This window comes from Felis catus, chromosome B1 (assembly GCF_018350175.1).
Source record: "Felis catus isolate Fca126 chromosome B1, F.catus_Fca126_mat1.0, whole genome shotgun sequence".
NCBI lineage: Eukaryota > Metazoa > Chordata > Mammalia > Carnivora > Felidae > Felis > Felis catus.
This window is the reverse complement of record NC_058371.1, coordinates 81330277-81350213: the sequence shown is the minus strand read 5'-3', so window position 1 is coordinate 81350213 and position 19937 is coordinate 81330277. Positions and strand designations below refer to the sequence as shown.

The 19937-nt window shown below is 40.2% G+C and overlaps 1 protein-coding gene across 4 annotated transcripts in view; it reads left to right on the top strand.

Moving 5' to 3' along the window:
- The window catches only part of CB1H4orf51 (chromosome B1 C4orf51 homolog), a 49470-nt gene that overhangs the window by 11177 nt on the left and 18356 nt on the right, over positions 1-19937 (top strand). For 2 of the 4 annotated variants that reach the window (XM_045055809.1, XM_045055807.1), the window contains exons 3-6: positions 16069-16127; positions 17446-17663; positions 18090-18147; positions 18310-18643. In XM_045055809.1, the coding sequence (XP_044911744.1) occupies positions 16069-16127; positions 17446-17663; positions 18090-18147; positions 18310-18381 (407 nt within the window). In that variant the 3' untranslated portion in view covers positions 18382-18643. The remainder of the gene's footprint in view (positions 1-16068; positions 16128-17445; positions 17664-18089; positions 18148-18309; positions 18644-19937) is intronic. The other 2 variants (XM_045055808.1, XM_045055810.1) reach the window with 2 other exon arrangements.

Sequence of the window (19937 nt, the reverse complement as noted above, 5' to 3'; positions counted from 1 at the left end):
ACGTTCCACATGCTCCAGGGACACAGATTCCCTTTATTTGGGGGTTCCACCATCCCCTGGGGTGCCAGAGTTCTTTGTTTCCATTTAAAGGGTAGGGAAGGCACACCTGCTTTTTTCTCACTTCAGCCTGGAAATGACGTACGTGCCTCTCTCAGGGTCACATTGCAATGGGAGTAGCCACAAGGCTCCACCTAGATTCCAGACTGTTTACAAATGGGTTCCTCGGCTGGGTGGCCACTTCCTGGTAACAACTTCACAGTACAGAGGGGAACAACTAGCCTTCCTGCCACACGCACGCTGATTTTGAGGAAAAAACAATAGGTTTTCCCATATAATTTCCATCTCTCAGGGTGCCATCTTCAAAGGTTTAATACGACTTGAAATCTCAAATTAGGACTTTTTAGCTCTTTATAAAATCTTCTGGTCATTTTCTTCACGCATTTTAATATGCGTGCATGTGTGGTGGGTGCAGGGTGGACATTATTTCCCAAATAATGGAGACAAACGTCTTTAATGGCTGCCTCGGACAATCACTATCCTGCGGGCTTTCCTATTAAAATGTGGCTTTATTGGAATAGTACATTTGAAGTGGATTTTATGTGTTCTTCTATGGTTTGTTGAGGCAGGAGGACAGGACAGCTAACCATTTGTGCTATGGTTAAAATCGGGACAGACTTTCTTTCTCCCCTTTGCAGTAATGAACACAAAAGGAAAACACACTGTGTAGCTCCAAGACAAGTCTGAGCGAGGGTATGGGGAATTAAACAGCCTGATCACGTCATTCGCAGTAAGTTAAGGTGACAGTGCATCTGATCTGGGTAGTGCAGAGTCCAGTCCTATTGCATTTACACTGCTATCTCTGCCCTTCAGAATTCTGATTAACCATGCTAATTACCCATGGCCTGTGAGCGCTGGTAGCTGAGTGGTCCTGGAGCTGGATGGATGGAAGTTCTTTTTTTTTTTTTTTAATGTTTATTTTATTTTATTTTTTTTATTTTTGAGAGAGAGAGAGAGAGAGAGAGAGAGAGGCAGAACGTGAACAGGGGAGAGGCAGCGAGAGAGGGAGACAGAATTCGAAGCAGACTCCAGGCGCTGAGCTGTCAGCACAGAGCTCGATGTGGGTATCGAACCCCTGAACCATAAGATCATGACCTCAGCCAAAGGTGGGTGCTCAACTGACTGAGCCACCCAGGCACCCCTCTTTTTTTTTTTTAATGTTTATTGATTTATTTATTTTGGAGAGAGAGAGAGAGAGAGAAAGCAGGGGAAGGGCAGAGAGAGAGAGGGGGAGACACAGAATCTAAAGCAGGCTCCAGGTCTCGAGCTGTTAGTGCAGAGCCTGACTCAGGGCTTGAACCTACAAACCGCGAGATCATGACCTGAGCTGAAGTTGGATGCTTAACTGACTGAGCCACCCAGGCGCCCCTTGAAAGCAAAAGCAACAATTTCCTACTACATGATGTTTTCCTACCTCCTCTTCTGCTGTCATAGCACAGTACTGGTAGGAAGAAAGGAAGAAACAACAGAAGTGTATACATTCATGACGATGACTTATTAAGTGATTTGGCCCATGTTGCCTTCTTCACTCTCCTCCAACGGTCATTTTAACTTAACTTGATGACTACTCTCTTCCTTGAGAGGTGACAGTACACCTAGGTAGAATTATTTAACTTACTCAAATAATAACTTCTTGTGTTTCTTTTCAATTTCTATGCCCAGTTTTTGGATTATCAACCGTAATTTTGCTAGAAGCCCCTAATGATGGGAGGTAAAGCATGGAATCAAGTGACCATTGATCTATTATTGATTGTCTCTTTGTAGACACATATACATTCATCAATATGCAAATAAGATGGGCTGTTCTTTTTTTTAATTTTTATTTATTTTTGACAGAGAGAGAGAGAGAGACAGAGCATGAGCAGGGGAGGGGCAGAGAGAGAGGGAGACATAGAATCCTCCAAGCTGTCAGCACAGAGCCTAACGCGGGGCTCGAACTCACAGATCGCGAGATCATGACCTGAGCCAAAGTTGGACACTGTACCGACTGAGCCACGCAGGCGCCCCCATCAGATGGGCTGTCCTTAAGTGTGATTTATGATCATCATAGGAAAAATACTCTCAAATTCTTTTTTACAATTGCTTTTCAAAGATTCATTCAGTCTTTTGTTCTACCTACACTAAGGTGGTTTTTCCTTTTGCATTATTATCCATTTTTTTTCCAAGTGTTTGATTTGGTTGTGGCTTTCCTTCCTATGGTCCATTACATGCTCATCTCTCACATTCAAAGAACAAAAAAATAGCTAATAAAAATTAGAATCTCTTTTTTTCTTTTTTTAATTTTTTTTTCAACGTTTATCTATTTTTGGGACAGAGAGAGACAGAGCATGAACGGGGAAGGGGCAGAGAGAGAGGGAGACACAGAATCGGAAACAGGCTCCAGGCTCTGAGCCATCAGCCCAGAGCCCGATGTGGGGCTCGAACTCCCGAACCGCGAGATCGTGACCTGGCTGAAGTCGGACGCTTAACCGACTGCGCCACCCAGGCGCCCCAGAATCTCTTTTTTTCTTACTGAAGTAAAAAAAAATGGTATATAATTGGTATAGAAGTTTCAGGTGCACAAGATTATAATTCGATATCTGTATACACTACAAAGTGATCAATGCTATATGTCTAGTTATCATGCATCACCATACAATTGAGCCCCTTCACTCATTTTGCCCACCCCAATACCCCTTCCCCTCTGGTAACCCCCAAGTGTCTAAGAGTTTGTTTTTGTTTTGCTTTGTCTGTTTTGTTTTTTGGATTCCACACAGAAGTGAAATTATATGGTATTTGTCTTTCTCCATCTGACTTATTTCACTTACCATCCATGTTGTCATCAATGGCAAGATATCATTCTCTTTCATGGCTGGGTAGTATTCCATTATATGAATACCACATCTTCTTTATCCTTCAATGGATAATCAATCCATGGATACTTAGGTTGTTTCCATATCTTGGCTATTATAAATAATGCTGCAGTGGACATAGGTGTGCATATATCTTTTCAAATTCATGTTCTTCACATAAATACCTAAAAGTGGAATAGCTAGGATCATTTGGTAGTTCTATTTTTAATTTTTTGAAGAATATCCATACTGGTTTCCATAGTGGCTGCACCAGTTCACATTTCTATTAACAGTGCGCAAATGTTCCCTTTTCTCAACATCCTTGCCAACACTTAATATTTCTTGTCTTTTTGATGACAGCCATTCTAACAGGGTGAGGTGATGTCTCATTGTGGTTTTGATCTGCACTTCCCCGATGATTAGTGATGTTGAACATCTTTTCATGTACATGTTCACCATCTGTATGTTTTCTTTTAAAAATGTCTACTCAGGTCTTCCCCATTTTTTAATTGGTTTGTTTGGGACATTTGTTGTTATTGTTGAGTTGTGTGACTCCTTTATATATTTTGGATATTAATCTCTTATCAGATATATCATTTGCAAATATCTTCTCCCATTCAGTAGGCCGCCTTTTTGTTTTGTTGATGGTTTTCTTCACTGTGCGGAAGCTTTTAAGTTTGATATAGTCCCATTGGTTTATTTTTGCTTTTGTTTCTCTTGCCTTTGGAATCAGATCCGGAAAACATCACTAGGACCAGTGTCAAGGAGCTTACCATCCATGTTTTCACCTAGGAGTTTTATGGCCTTAGGTTTTGCATTCAAGTCTCTAATCCATTTTGAGTTAACTTTTGTGTCTGGCATAAGAAAGTAGTCTAGTTTTGTTTTGTTCTGTAAGGCTGGCCAGTTTTCCCAACACCATTTAGTGAAGAGTCTGTCCTTACCCCACTGTATCTTCTTGGCTCCTTTGTTGTAAACTAATTGATTATATATGTGCAAGTTTATTTCTGGGCTCAACAAATAAAAATCAAGCATTATAAAACTGCATTACAACAAATGGAAATTGTTAAACAATTTAACTGTCTCTCCATTTATACTCTGCTAAAAAAATTTTTTTAATTAAAAACCTTCTCTCCAGCAGAAGCAATTTCTGAAGAACATTGTGGAATGCAGCACACTAGAAGGCAGCACTCCCCAGCAAGCTCTTTCCCTTCTTTTCTTCTTTGCACCATGCCTGTGTCCCCTCTAAGATGTGCCCAAGTTACCCTTGCAAAACAGTACACTGGCCTCTTTGATTCCTGCTGTTTCAGGAGATGTAATATAGACTAGGGAGGAGGTTTTATATACTATGACCACATCAAAGCCCAGATGTGCCAACATGTGTGAGATCTCCCTGGGATATTCCCTAACCGCAGATAACAAATTCCAAGTCCCAGAAGGAGCTCCCTGGAACTGTTGTATGGTATATAGCTTCTTATAAGGATGACGATGTTTAGGAGAATATTTACAAGAATCAAATAATATTTGAAGAGGACAACATGGAGATAGTTTGTCACGTTAGTTCAAGTACTTGTGTCCATTTTTAACATCCTTCTTTTTCACTTATTCTTTTACTCCCACTTTTATTCTTCTGTGAAGACTTCTCCAAACCTCAAAAGACTTCTAAAAGCAGTGAGAATTCACCAGACTATTTCACAAGTCATGTTTTCACACGGGGAGATCTTAAAACATAAACAAGATGTTTTCACTTCTTTTTCCTGTCTCACTTGCAATAAAATCCCAATTCCTTACCAAAACCTATAAGGTCTTGCACAAACATGACCCTATCTTTCCAGTCTCATTGCATGCCTCTGCCCTTTTGTTCTTTTAGTAACTTGAAAATGCTAAGCCATTTCCTACCTCAGGACTTTTGCATATACACAGTCTCTTTGTTGGAATGTGATTATCCCAGCTCTGCTGAGCTGCATCCTTCAGGTATGAATTTAAATGTTACCTCTTCAGAGAGGTCTTCCCAGGCCACCATATTTAAAATAAGTTCTTCAGGGGCGCCTGGATGGCTTAGTTGGTTAAGCGGGCCGACTTCGGCTCAGGTCATGATCTCGCGGTCCGTGAGTTTGAGCCCCGCGTCGGGCTCTGTGCTGACAGCTCAGAGCCTGGAGCCTGTTTCAGATTCTGTGTCTCCCTCTCTCTGACCCTCTCCTGTTCATGCTCTGTCTCTCCCTGTCTCAAAAATAAATAAAACGTTAAAAAAAATTAAAATAAGTTCTTCACAATCTTTCCCTCTTAAATTCTATCTTGGTGCCTAGTTTGCTTTCTATGTATTATTGTATTTGTTTACTTGTTATCTCTTTCCATTTCTGGAACATAAGTTCCATGAGAGCAGGGACTTGTCCACCTTGTTTGTCTCTGTATCTCTAGCACCTGAGACAGGGCTCAGCATAAACCAGATGCCCTATAATTGTGTGTTGAACAATGGTTTTTATGGACCTTCCATTGTGGACTTTCCCTCACAACGATAGTTTCTTATTTGTAATTTGTCTTCCAAAAGGGAATTTATGAAGTACTTTTAAATATTAGAATGTAGTCTTCACGGAAACAACCTTTCAAAGACTTGTGTTCCCAGTGGCCAGTCTGTAGAATTCTGTGTCGTAGCACATAAAATTGTAAGACTCTAAAAATTGCATAAATAAGTAGTGTATGGCCCTATTGCATGTGTACATGATTTTAGTTACATATACTCCTCCATCCCGGCCCCAGGTCCGCAATGGGCTGAAGGAGATACAGCTAAGCAAACCCCAAATCTGAAACATAGACATACAGTAGTATAAACGAGAAATGGCAAACATGATTTGGGATGAGAGGGAGAGAGGAAAGAGAGCAGAATAGCTGGTACCTGTAGGGCCTAAGGCAGGGGAACCGCCTTCCACTTCTTAGGAATGTTGATGTCTATTGGCTTTCGAGTTTTGTCAATCTTGTTTCCATAATGTCTCAGGGATACATGCCTCTGGTACTGTTTCTGGGCCATTTCCAAAGCTTATTGGTCCTAGAGGCTGGGGCCCCAGAATGAAGGTGGAGGCAGATGGGTTAGGGCATGCCTGAACAGAGGACTCTTTGCCCACAGGTTTTCTAGTCTATCTGAGAAAGGGGCAATAGGTTGGCCCTGGGATGGAATAAGAAAGGAGTAAATGGCAGCCAACCCTGACAACCTGCTCCCTGCCTTTCCGGAAGAGACTCACAGCTCCCCAGTCAAGGCTCCTTCACACCCAGGCCAGCTTTTCCCAGATAGGGGTGATGAAAATATGAAATGGGGCTTAGCTAAGGCTAAGAATGAACTCTTGAGATGTTTTGGTGCAAAAAGATGATGTTTGTTAAAGTTTATTCATTTAATTTAAGAGAGAGAGAGAGAGTATGTGAGCAGGAGAGGGGCAGAGGAAGAGAGAGAGAGAGAATCCCAAGCAGGCTCCATGCCGTCAGTGCAGAGCCCAGTGTGGGGCTTTAACTCACAAACCATGAGATCATGCCCTGAGCCGAAGTCAAGAGTCAGATGCTTAACCGACTGAGCCACCCGGGCACCCCCAAAAAGGTGGTTTTATTAAAACACAGGGACAGGACCTGTGGGCAGAAAGAGCTGCACTGCGGTTGTGAGGAGTGACTGATTACATACTTTTAAGTTTGTGGAAGGAGTGAGGATAAAGATTAAGTAAGTTTCTAAGGAATTTTGAAGCAAGGCTTTCAGGACCTTGGGGAGGGGGGGGCTAGCTGCTGTTAACATAAGGTCACTTTTATTCTTTAATAAAATATAAACATTAAGACATGGAGGCAGCCATGGGTTCCTGGAGGAAGGTCACGCTCCGCATGTTTCAGGTGTCAGTGAGCTGCAAGCCGAAAGCAGATTTAATTTAAGCTACATTTCTCTTGCCTTTGTTTCCCTCATCAGAGGCATCAGGGGGACCTTCCCTCTCCGAGGCATTCTCCTTAGTGCAGAAATGGGGCCAACAGAAAAGAGTGTCACCTCCCCCTCAGCTACCAGGAGAAACCCTGGAATGACACCTCCCTGCACAAACAGAAACCTGGTTCTTGTCTTTCTCTTCCACACAGTCCTATGCCTGTCAGCTGAGTTGTTTCTACCCTAAGACCCCAAGCTTTTCACTCCTACCATAGGCACCCACCCATCCCCCACCCCTGTTGCCTGACAGGGACTGATGTTACCATTTTGCTCCTGGTACAGCCCTTCCAGGTTCATCCTGTCGGGAGGAGGAGACTCCTCAGGCTTTGGTGAGGCTGTCTTCATTGTCTTTTCTTAGGGCACCCTTGTTTGCCTTCCACTGTTGCCAGACGAAAGCTGGCCCTGTGGGAGAGCTGAGGACTTGGCAGGCTGCTCCCTCACCTCACCACCTAGTGCCCTCATTCCCGCCCCCTCCTCCTCTCAGTGCGCAGCCTGCCAGGCCACTGGCTGCCCAGGCACGCAACGGGGGGAACAGGGTGACTTAGAACAAGCCTCACTCGCTGCAGGCTCCCCACATTCGCTCCTAGTGTGGGCGGTCACAGCAGAGGGACCTTGTAACGATGGGATTTAGTTTGCTTTCTGGCTCATTTGTATGCTTTGCTGTGGGAAGTGCATTTCTTTTAAACTATAGAAAGACAACAATCTTACATCGATGACAGATAAATCTAGATAGCCTGATGAGCAGTTTGCCTGGGATTGATGTCCTCACCACACAACAAGTGACAGATATGCTGAGTGACTGCCAGCCAGCACACCCCAAAGAATCCCAGGATAGAACCCCCAGACTCAGGAATTACCAATGTCCCTTTCAGAAGTTGGGGATTTTATTTTGCTCTCTCTGACTATTTTGAATTAGGAACCAGTGTCATAAATGGTTAAATGAGTTTGCCAGAAAATATTCAAGTGTAAGGCAACCGTATCCAAGTTCCCTGCAGAGACTGGACACAAAGGAACACTGGCAGCCAAGCCTGTTATTAAGAAGGTCACAAGATGCCATCTGTTACCGTGTGCACTTTACTGTTCAAGCATAACATCAACTAGGAGGTAGCTGCGATAGATTGTGCCTGTGAACTTAAAAGACAGCACTCTATTGGGCGATTTTAGTGGGCTTGCGTGAACAAACCGTGCTGTCTGCCTATGGGGATGCACAGGGTTGTATGGGGAGGAGATGAGAAGAAAACAAAGTACTGTTTTGGGGTCTGTTCTTGGTTATGGCTCCAGTGGAATTTGGGATGATACTGGCTGGTTTTCCTAATCTTTTTCTTGCCTCGTTTTAGCCATTACAAAATATGATAGTGGCACTCTTTCTTTATCTGTAACTATGAAAGTGCCTTATTCTTTAGTCACAACTTAAAAAAAATTTTTTTTAATCCCTAGAGAAATTTAACGAATTGCACAATCAGTGTTTACTTACTCTTGCCTACATTCATCAATTGTTAACATTTTGCCACGTTTGTTAACTGGAACTTTTTCTCTTGTTTTAAATTTTTACTTATTTATTTTGAGGGAGAGAGCACGAGTCGAGAGGGGGGGCAGGACAGAGAGAGAGGGAGAGAGAGAGAATCTCAAGCAGGCTCGGTGCTAAGAGCAGAGCCCAAGTTGGGGCTTGATCTCAGGACCGCGAGATCGTGACCAGAACCAATATCAAGAGCCGAATGCTTAACCAACTAAGCCACCCAGTGCACCCTCTGTCTCTTTATATTGATACTTGGTATACACTTCTTTGCTAAGCTTTTGAGAATAAATTACAGCTATCGTAACAGCATATCCTTAAATACCGCAGCGCTTACCTGAGTAAGAATGTTCTCTTACATAACCATAATACTATTATCATATTCAAGAAACTTAATACTGATAGAATATTTTTCACCAAATATACAGACCATTACATGCCTTATTTTTTTTTTAATTTTTTAAAAATGTTTGTTTACTTTTAAGAGAGAGAGACAGGGGAGCAAGCAGGGGAGGGCCAGAGAAAGAGGGAGACACAGAATCTGAAGCAGGCTTCAGGCTCTGAGCTATCAGCACAGAGCCCGATGGGAGGCTTTAACCCACAAACCATGAGATCATGACCTGAGCCAAAGTCGGACGCTTAAGGAGCTGAGCCACCCAGGTGCCCTCTTACACTTGCTTTCTTGATAACATGCTTTAAAAAACCAAATACCTGTAGCATCACATCAGTATTGGCACAACATTTAAGGACCTAAATGTAAAGGTAGAATTTGTTGGCTGTTACTAATATTGTTAGTTTCATCAACAAAATTGCTCAGTTTGGTACAGTTCTAACATTAGGAAGGGAAACAGGGAGGTGGATACACACTAGCAGATTAGGGTAACATTAAATGTCCTTAATTAAAAGGCCAGCTGAAACTACCAATGTCAAGTTGCACTGTGGACTCACTTTGTCAACTTTGAACTCACAAAGAAAAAAATTACTAGCTAACCATGCTCCAACATATGTGGGTTTGCTGATGTTCCTCTCCACAAACAGACTAAAGAAAATGAGAGACATTTCTGAAAATGTCAGAAAAATGCTCAGAAAGATGACCACGTTTGGGTAAAAGATGGACATATAAGTAGAAATCCCTCATAGACTGTCTAGCAGAAATTCTAGTGCCTGTTTTTTCCCATAATCCATCAAATACCTCAAAAATACTTTCTATAAAACTTTAATATTATAGAAGCATATCATTTACTAATTACTGATTATCATGTAATTCTTGAAAGAAAAGGTGACATAAAACCATTCAAGGCCTCTGGCAGCCCAGTGGGATTTATAAAAGTCTCACAGAGCTTTGAAAGGCTAAGGATTCATAGCTAATGGAATAATCAGAACTAACTGTGCAGCATAAACTTTTTATCCACCTGCTTTTACTGTAGCTGTGAAAAAGCAGGTTTTTCTTGAATTCACCTGAATAAATTGTTGGACTCCGTATTGGACTTTAGCTTAAGATATCTTGTTTTTAGAAGTTTATCAGCATAAAATTGCACAAATAGCAATGAGCATTTGACAAAAACTATTCCTCTCCCTTGACTCATTCCTAATGAAGAGACCCCATCATATTATGCCAAGCAAGTCCCCCTTTCCCTTTTAAATCAATTTTTATTTATTTTTAATCAAATTAAAATGTTCTCTTATTTTTTAAATCAAAATACACCAGAGAATGCAACATGACTAGCCATTAGGGAAATGTAAATTAAAACCAGGGAGACAGCACCTCACACCCATGAGAATGGTTATCATCACAAAGACGGACAATAACAAATGTTGGAGAGGATGTGGAAACACCAGAATCTTCATTCATTGCTAATGGGGATGTAGACTAGTACTGCCACTGTGGAAAACACTTTGACAGGTTTTTTAAAGTTAAACATAAACTTATCGTAGGAGCTAACAATTCCACCTATAGGCATGTATCCAAGAGAAATGAATACATATATCTACACAAAGACTTGGACATGAATGTTCACTGCAGCGTTATCCATAAAAGCCAGAATTGGAAATAAGCCTTATGTCTATCATGGTGAATGGACAACAAAATTTGGTATATTCATACAATGGAATACTGCTCATCAATAAGAAGGAACAAAGTACCAAACAGCTGCAATGCGGATGAACCTCAAAAATATTACGTTAAGTCAAAGGAGGCAGAGAGACAAAACCACCTGGCAGATGATTCTGATTTCTGCGCGATGTCCAATAAAGGCAAATCTATAGGGAAAGTAGGTTAGCGGTTTTCTGGGGCTGAGGGCAGGAAAGAAGATTAGCCAAAAATGGGCATGAGAGATCTTACTGGGATAATGAGAATGCTCTAATACTATATTATGGTATTTTGATGGTTGTATAACTCAGTACATTTACTTGGAATCACTGAACTATATACTTAAAGTGGGTCAATTTTATGATATATAAGTTATATATCTCAATAAAATTGTTAAGAAATATACCAGGGCTGTTTCAGACCTTGAGAAAAATGTATACCCTTACAATTTCTGCATAGCCTCGGTTCCCTCTGATTCTAAAAGTATAAGCTGTATATTATAGAATGTTCCAGGTATGAAGATGTTTATCCCAACTTCTGGTTTCTGGTTCTGCTTGTAAGGAGCTTGGAAGATGCCTCTCCATTCTAGCAACAGGTAAAAGGCTGGACAAAATTTAAAATTAACAACTCCTCTTAGATTCATAAGAAAGGTGAGGGGCGCCTGGGTGGCGCAGTCGGTTAAGCGTCCGACTTCAGCCAGGTCACGATCTCGCGGTCCGTGAGTTCGAGCCCCGCGTCGGGCTCTGGGCTGATGGCTCAGAGCCTGGAGCCTGTTTCCGATTCTGTGTCTCCCTCTCTCTCTGCCCCTCCCCCGTTCATGCTCTGTCTCTCTCTGTCCCAAAAATAAATAAACGTTGAAAAAAAAAAAAAAAAGAAAGGTGAGGACACAGGGAAAACTGCTGACCCCAAGATTAGAGAGACAGAAAAGGGAATATAGGTAGTGACAGCTTACCAAAGCAGAGACTCACAAGCAGAAACCACCATAGGAACCAGTAACGGGGTCTGAATATCCGAACTATACTTGATGAATCGCTGGAGCTGGGAGTTAAAAAACTCCAGGAGGACCCAGGCATAGGAAAGCACCTACCGTATTGTGAGACTTACCTTCAGGAATTTGGCCAGGCTACCACAGTAAATATCAGAGAACAATTCCCTTGTGCTTCCAGCAGGCAGAGGGGAAGTACCATTTCGAAGTACTCCAGAGTCTATGTTCTTAACAAGGTCTGCCCTTAGGAGAAACTACTTTGCCAAAGCCTGATCTGCTCGGGTATCATTATGGTAGCCTAACTGAACTGGGGGAAAAGAAAAACCAAACTCTAACTTACCTTAGCCTTCCATGAGGGAAAAGAGAAACACTCAACTCCAGCCCACTCTAGCCATCCTATTCTACCTAACACGGAAGGAGGAAAACCCTAGAAACACTGTGAAGTTCACTGTCCAGAGGGATAGTCTCACTGAAAGACTGAGACCTAATCATAGGACTGTAGAATGCTTCCTCTCCCCCATACCCCATCACCTCATTATTAAGGGCCTATTTACAGCAATTCTTTTCCTTGGAACATCATGTCCAGCTATCAAGAAATGTATGTAAGCCAATTTGACAATAACTTATATTCATAAAAAAGAAAGAAAGAAATAGTTACAAGGCATACTAAAAGGCGCAAACATAATTTGAAGAGATAGAGTAAGCATCAGAACCAGACATGGCAGGATTTGGTATTATCAGACCAGGGATTTAAGGCAACTATGATTAATATTCTAAGGGCTCTAATGGATAAAGTAGACAGCATATAAGAACAGACGGGCAATGTAAGCAGAGAGATGCAAATCCTAAGAAAGAACCAAAAAAAGAAATGCCAGAGATCAAAAACACTGAGGAACAAATGAAAAATGAAGAATGTCTTTAATGGATTTATAAGTAGACTGGTCACAGCTGAGGAAAGAATCTCTGAGCTTAAGGTTATCTCAGTAAAAACACCTAAACTTGAAAAGCAATGAGAACAAAGACTAAAAAATAGGACAGAATAGCCAAGGACTAGAACAACTACAAAAAGTATAACATATGTTTTGGGAATACTGGAAGGAGAAGAAGGAGAGAAAGGAATAGAAGAAATGTATGAACAATAACAACTGAGAATTTCCACAGGTTAATGTCAGACACCAAACCATAGATCCAGGAATCTCAGGGAACATCAAGCAGGATAAATGTAAAACAAACAAAATACTTAAACCTAGGCATATCATTTTCAAACAACAGAAAATAAAAGATAAAGAAAAAAATCCTGAACAAAGCCAGAGGGAAAAACACCTTACCTATAGAGAAACAAGAATTGTATCCAGCTTCTCCTTAGAAACTGTGGAAACGAGAAGAGAGTAGCATGAAATATTTAGTGTTGAGGAAAAAAAAAACCCACCAACCTAGAATTCTGTACCCTGTGAAATTATCCTTCAAAAGTGAAGGAGAAATGAACACTTTGTCAGACAAAGAAAAAGTGAGGGAATTTGTTGCCAATAGATCTGCCCTGCAAGAAATGTTAAAAGTTCTATACAGAGAAGGAAAAGAATAGGTCAGAAACTCAGATCTACATAGACAAGAAAAGCATTGAAGAAGGTATAGGTAAACATAAAATCAAAACTTTTATTTTTCTAATTTTTAACCTAACAACAGTTTATTCAAAATAACAATAGTAACAAAGTATTCAATTATGTAGGCTTATGTATGTCTTCCAATAAAGGAAGCTAGAGAAAAGAAAATGTTATGAAGAAAATCATAAGGGAGAGAAAAAACATTTTATAACACTACATTGTAAAAAATCCATTGTAGGTGGGCCTTTGCAGTCCTAACACAAGCTGTTAAAGGGTCAACTGTATATGTACTTACTTATGCTTAAATACAAGAGAAATGAATGACAACAACGCCATAAGGGAGGGGAGAGAGGAATCAGGAATATTTTGTTATTATACGGCACTTGCACTACTTGTATAACATGTGGTATAATGTGACTTGAAATGTACTTGGAGTAGTTGTAACTACTCCAAACCCTAGGGCAACTATTTAAAAAGTAAAAAGAGAGGGAGGGAGGGAGGGGTGGAGGGAGGGAGGGAGGGAGGGAGAGACAGAGAGAGAGAGAAATATAATTAAAATGTTAAGAAAGGAGAGAAAATGAAATCATATAAAATGCTCAACTGAAACCACAAAAGGCAGAGAAAGAGTAGAAGACAAATTTAGGAACAAGGAACAAGGGCAACAAATAGAAAACAGTAACAAATACGGTAGATGTTAATCCAGCTATATCAATAATCCCCCAGGTGCCTTGACACTACCCAACTTCAATACTTACAAGAAAGTCAGAGTAATTAACACAATGCGGTATTGGTGAAAGAAGAGACATATAGATCAGTGGAACAGAATACAGAACCCAGAAATAGACCCACATAAATACAGGCAACCTATCTTTGACAGAGGAACAAAGGCAGTGCAATGGAGAAAAGACAGTCTTTTCAACAAATTTTGTCGGAACAACTGAGCATCTGCATGCAAAAAAAAAAAAAAAATCTAGACATACACTTTACACCCTTACAAAATTTTGTCAAGATGGATCATAGACCTAAATGTAAAATGCAGAAGTGTAAAACTCCGAGAATATAGCATAGGAAAAAACCTAGATGACCTTGGTACGGCACTGACTTTTTAGATATGACATCAAAAACATGTTCCATAAAAGAAATAATAGATTAGATGAGCTTTATTAAAATTAAATTTTTCTGCTCTGCAAAAGACAAGAGAATGAGAAGCCACAGATTGGGAGAAAATATTTGCAAAGATACTTTTTATAAGGAGTTGTTATTCTAAATATACAAAGAACTCTTAAAACTCAACAACAAGAAACAAACAAACAAAAAAACTGACTAAAAAATGAGCCAAAGACTTTAACAAACACCTCACTTGGAAGATATAAATATGGCAAATAATCATATGAAAAGATGCCCCACATCATATGGGAAATGCAAATTAGAAAACAACAATGAAATATCATTACACACATATGAAAATGGCCAAAATCTGGAACACTGACACTATCGAATGCCAGCTGGTAAAGATGAGGAGCAAACAGGCACTCTCATGCATTGCTGGTGGGAATGCAAAATGGTGCAGTCACTTTGAAAACCACTTTGATGGTTTCTTAGGAAACTAAACATGCTCTTACGATATGATCTAGCAATTGTGGTCCTTGGGATTTATCCAAAAAAGTTGAAGACTTATGTCCACACAAATACTTACTTACACATAGATATTTATAGCAGCTTTATAATTGTCAAAATTGGGAAGCAAGGAAGACGTTCTTTAGTAAGTCAATGGATAAATGAACTGTGGCGCATCTAGACAATGTGATACTATTCAGCACTAAAAAGAAATGAGCTGTCATGGAAAGACATAGAGGAAGCTTAAGTGCATATTACAAAGTGAAAGAAGTCAATCTGAAAAGGCTACATACTATAGGATTCCAACTACCTGACATTATGGAAAAGGCAAAACCATGGATACAGTAAAAAGATCAGAGGCTGCCAGGGGCTGGGAAGGAAGAGGAATGAATAAGTAGGACACAAAGGAATTTTAGGGCAGTGAATATACTCTGTATGAAACTATGATAGACACATGTCATTATACATTTGTCCAAACCTATAGAATCTACAACACCAAGAGTGAACTGTAATGTGAACTGTGATTAGGATGTTACAATGTAGGTTCACTGACTGTAATAAATGCACCACTCTGGCAGGGGGATGTTGATAATGAGAGCTATGCATGGGGTTTGGGGGTGGGGGAGGCAGGAGTATATGGGGACTGTATGTTCTCTCAATTTTGCTGTGAACCTAAAACTGCTCTAAAAAATAAAATCTTTTTTAAAAAGAGCAGCATTTGAAAGGTTAACTATGTTTAGATGGGAAAGGGGACATAGATAATTATTTTTTACTGGATTAAAATTTAAGAAAATTAATAAAGACTGAACACAGTCTCTAGGCTTACGTCAGGACAACCTCATAGAAAGCCAAAGTACATGTAAAACTGAATAATTTTTTTTTAATTTTTTTTCAACGTTTATTTATTTTTGGGACAGAGAGAGACAGAGCATGAACGGGGGAGGCGCAGAGAGAGAGGGAGACACAGAATCGGAAACAGGCTCCAGGCTCTGAGCCATCAGCCCAGAGCCTGACGCGGGGCTCAAACTCACAGACCGCGAGATCGTGACCTGGCTGAAGTCGGACGCTTAACCGACTGCGCCACCCAGGCGCCCCGTAAAACTGAATAATTTTGATAACATTTTAAAAATCATAGATGTATAATTTCGATGTCCCCTTAGCTATTATCAGTCTGGTTTTCTTTTTAAAATAAAATTGAAATGTGTACCATAAAAAAAATTACCTCCACCCTCAAAAGCTCCAGAATATTTACTAAACATTAACTTTTAGTCACAGTGTCATTTTACCTGACTCTTAATTTTTCCACTGGTTAAATTCTAAAGGGAAGTAAGTAATGTGTGTACCATTCATTTGCATGGTACAAATGGGAATGTAAGAGATTTTACTCTAACCCTGGGTTTAATCCTGGTTTTCCTTCTTCATTTGGATGCAGGACTATTACCTCATATGACCAGTTCTTTCAAAAATTCACATGATGTCAAGCACAGTGTGGTAAGTCCAATATTTCTCAATGACCTTGACATGGAGAGCGCTTAAACACTCGTACCCTGCATATTTCATAAAAAACTATTTATTGTTTAAAATTACTTACTCATCAAACATGTATTTATGAACGCTTATTATGTGTGTAGCTTTCTTTTAGCTGATGGGGATACAGTGATAAACAGCCAAGGTTATAAATTGTGAACTGATGATGTTGTGTCTCTTCTTTACAGTTACCAACGTTCCTCTTTCCCATGTAAGGCAATAACTATATAGATTATATTGACAGTTTAAAAACAAAAACAGCTTTTCTCTGATTGTAACCTTTCAAATAATACAGAGAAATAGAGACAGAAGTAAAAATTATCTGAAATCCTTTCCCTCCCCCCAGCGATAATTGCCATTAACATTTTAGTGAACTACCTCAGGAATGTCTCTCTATATTTATGCATATGTAAAGACACACACACACAAACACACACACACACACACACACACACAGAATGCCTTGATGGGATCCACTGTCCTCTGCAATCTGCTTTAATCACTGAATATTTTCATGGACATATTCTTTCAGTATTAGCAATATTTATCATTTCAATGGATACATAATGTTCCATTGACTGGATATATCCCAATGTAAAAATATCCTGTATTGCTAGGCATTTAGGCGTTTCAAATTGGCAACTATTGTAAATAATGCAGTGATGAGTAAATTTAAATGTAAAATTTTGCAATTGTACAATTATCTCCTCAGGGTACTTTCTCATAAGTAGAATTCTTGGATCAGGAGTTGTTATGCTTATTTTAAATCTTGATATATGGCCAAATTGCCTTCCAGAAAATTGGCCTCATGCACCAGCGGTCCTCAAGAGTGCCTGTTTTCCTATATTTTCTCTAACACTGGCTTTAAAAAATAATTTTAGTATTTCCCAATTGGATAGATGAAGATATTTTACTTTCCTTTTAATTTTAATTTCCTTGATTATTAGTGAGTTTGAGCATCCTCTGCTTATTACTTATTCATAGCTTTTTTGTGCTGATAGTCAATTTTCATAATTCAAGGCAGTTATGTTTTCTAAAGTCCCTACTAACAGTGAAGTGGTCATTATGGAACTGTTGCTCCTAGGAGAAATGTAGGGCCAGGTTCCTGTGAGCCTCTGGTCACAACATTTCATCAACTGTAAATTTGTATTTATGTATGTTTCTGTTTAAAGCTACCTTATTTCATACGTATTGTTGATTCACTGACATTGAACTAATAGCCAACAGCTCTATAAATCACGCCTGGATGAAGTTTCCCTAACAAATGTATCTTTTCCATAAGGCACATCAAAGTCCTCTTGCACGTAGGAACGTTACACAGCACGTCAGCATGACACTGGGGGCCATTTCAAAAAGTGATACCACTCACAAAATGCAGAAAAATGCAGAAAACGTGGCACTAAACAGGCCACAAGAAGGACACTTGTGTAAAGTACGAGAGCTGAAACAAGAAGGCAAAGTGACCTCCGGTTTGACCTCGACTGGAAACGTGCACATCAGGTGACTCAACTTGTTAACTGCTCTGTGCATGTCCTTGAACGCTTCAAAAGTGCTGCACGTATTGGCTTTGGGGTTACAAATAAATTTTAACGAGTAGGAAAATTGGAAACTACGGAATCCATGAATAATGATGACTGACTGTATTCATTTCCTTTGCCCACTTTTCTATTAGGGTGTTTAGCTTCTTCTCATTGATTTGTATAAGCTATCTCCATATTGAGATAGTCCTCTTTTGCCTATCCTACTTTATACATTTCTCCCCCAATTTTGTCTTTCGATTTCACCGTTGGTGTCTGTTACGACAGTGGGTTTGGATAGCAGTATCAAACTGCCTCCTGAATGAGGAAGCACAACACTGGAAAAAGAATTTTATTAAATTTCTATTGTTGTGAAAGCGGTCGGCATTTATTTTTATATTTTTCACAGGCACACCAAATTCTGTGTGGTGATTTTTCTCCAGCACCTCCAAATTATGAAAAATCTGGTAAGTCCTGTCCTAACCTACCACTTTACATCATGTTCTGCCTTGATTTGAATGGTGGTCTTCATCTGATATTTTCACCCCTTCCAGCATCAAGGCCTTTTGCATTTCTGCTTCTTTCCTCCTGTCATGCACCCTGTTATTTTGTTGTACCTCTCCTAACAGGAGAGGATGGCAGGATGCAGAAATAAAAGGAGGGGGAAATCCCAGAGAAACATTTCCCAGCAGCACCTCTGAAAAAGACTATACATGTGAGAAGGTTGTGGTGGTAACAGATGTTGGGTGGGACTGGGAAACTAGTATGTATGCGAGTGTTTGAAGTTATTGATTAAAAGCGATTTTGGAATACTAGTAAATTTCATTTACTCATATTACGATAGACTCTACCACAAGCACTTACACACTGCCTGTCTCTTTTACACTAGGTATGAGAATTAAAAAGCCAGCATCTAAGAATCTGATGAGCTACAATCGACTAAAGAAAGACTTTCTGAAGCATGTAAGAATCTTTTTACTTGTCACCCAACAGTGGACCCCTGGAGTAGTATCAGTGAGTGTGCAGTGTGGCAGTGAGGGTGGTGGTGTGTGTGCGTTCAGAGTTGGTATGAAGGGGATCCCAAATTTACAATCAAGTGACAAATAGAAAAGTACACTATCCTGATGAACATTCTTTCTTTCTTTTTTTAAAATTTTTTTAACATTTATTCATTCTTGAGAGACAGAGCATGAGTGGGGGAGGGGCAGAGAGAGAGAGGGAGACACCAGAATCTGAAGCAGGCTCCAGGCTCTGAGCTGTCAGCACCGAGCCCAAGTTGGACGCTTAACTGACTGAGCCACCCAGGTGCCCCAGTTGAGCATTCTTTCTTAAAGCATCCTGGATATTTTGTATAGATCTCTCTGGTTGTTGTGGAAACAAGCCTCCAAAGAGGCTTAGGTGGATTGGAAATTTCTCTGGTACTGCCTAAATTTTCATCAGTGATATCAGTGATTTGCTGGATTCTGCCTCTTGCAAAAAAAAAAAAAAAAAAAAAAAAGGCAGTAGGTTCTCAGATTGTCCTTCCTTTCTGGAGACCTACCCTGGGTGCCCAGAGTCCTGGCCCACTCTCCTCATAAGCTTGTTCCACCACCCAATATCTACTATCTCTGCTCCCCCTGACGTGGCTCTCCAGAGCAGGGCCTCTGTCTTTGCCGATCAGACTTTCTCCAAATCAAGTAATTTTCTTAAAGTTTATTTCTTTATTTTGAGAGAGAGGGAGAAGGAGAGAGAGGGCAGAGAGACAGAATCCCAAGTAGACTCCTCACCATCAGTGCAGAGCCCAATACGGGGCTTGAACTCACAAACTGTGAGATCACGGCCTGAGCTGAAGTCAAGAGTCAGACACTTAACTGACTGAGCCACCCAGATTCCCCTCAAAATCCAGTAATTTTTAACAGGATGTTAAAATGGAATTCTTTTTTTGTCTTAAAAGTTCTGGCAGAGATTCCTAAAGAATGAGTTGAAAAAAAGAATAAAAACTAGTTTCTACAAGTACTCCACTGACTTCACCTCAATATAAAAGTTACAACTAATTAGTTTTGCTATCCCATTACTTTTGTTTATTAAGATTTATCTTTAAATTAACTTGAAAAAGGGGTTAAGCATCTGACTTCAGCTCAGGTCATGATCTCATGGTTCGTGGGTTTGAGCCCTGCATCAGGCTCTGTGATGACAGCTCAGAGTCTGAAGCTTGCTTTGGATTCTGTGTCTCCCTCTCTCTCTGCACCTCCCCCACTCAAGCTCTGTCTCTCTCTGT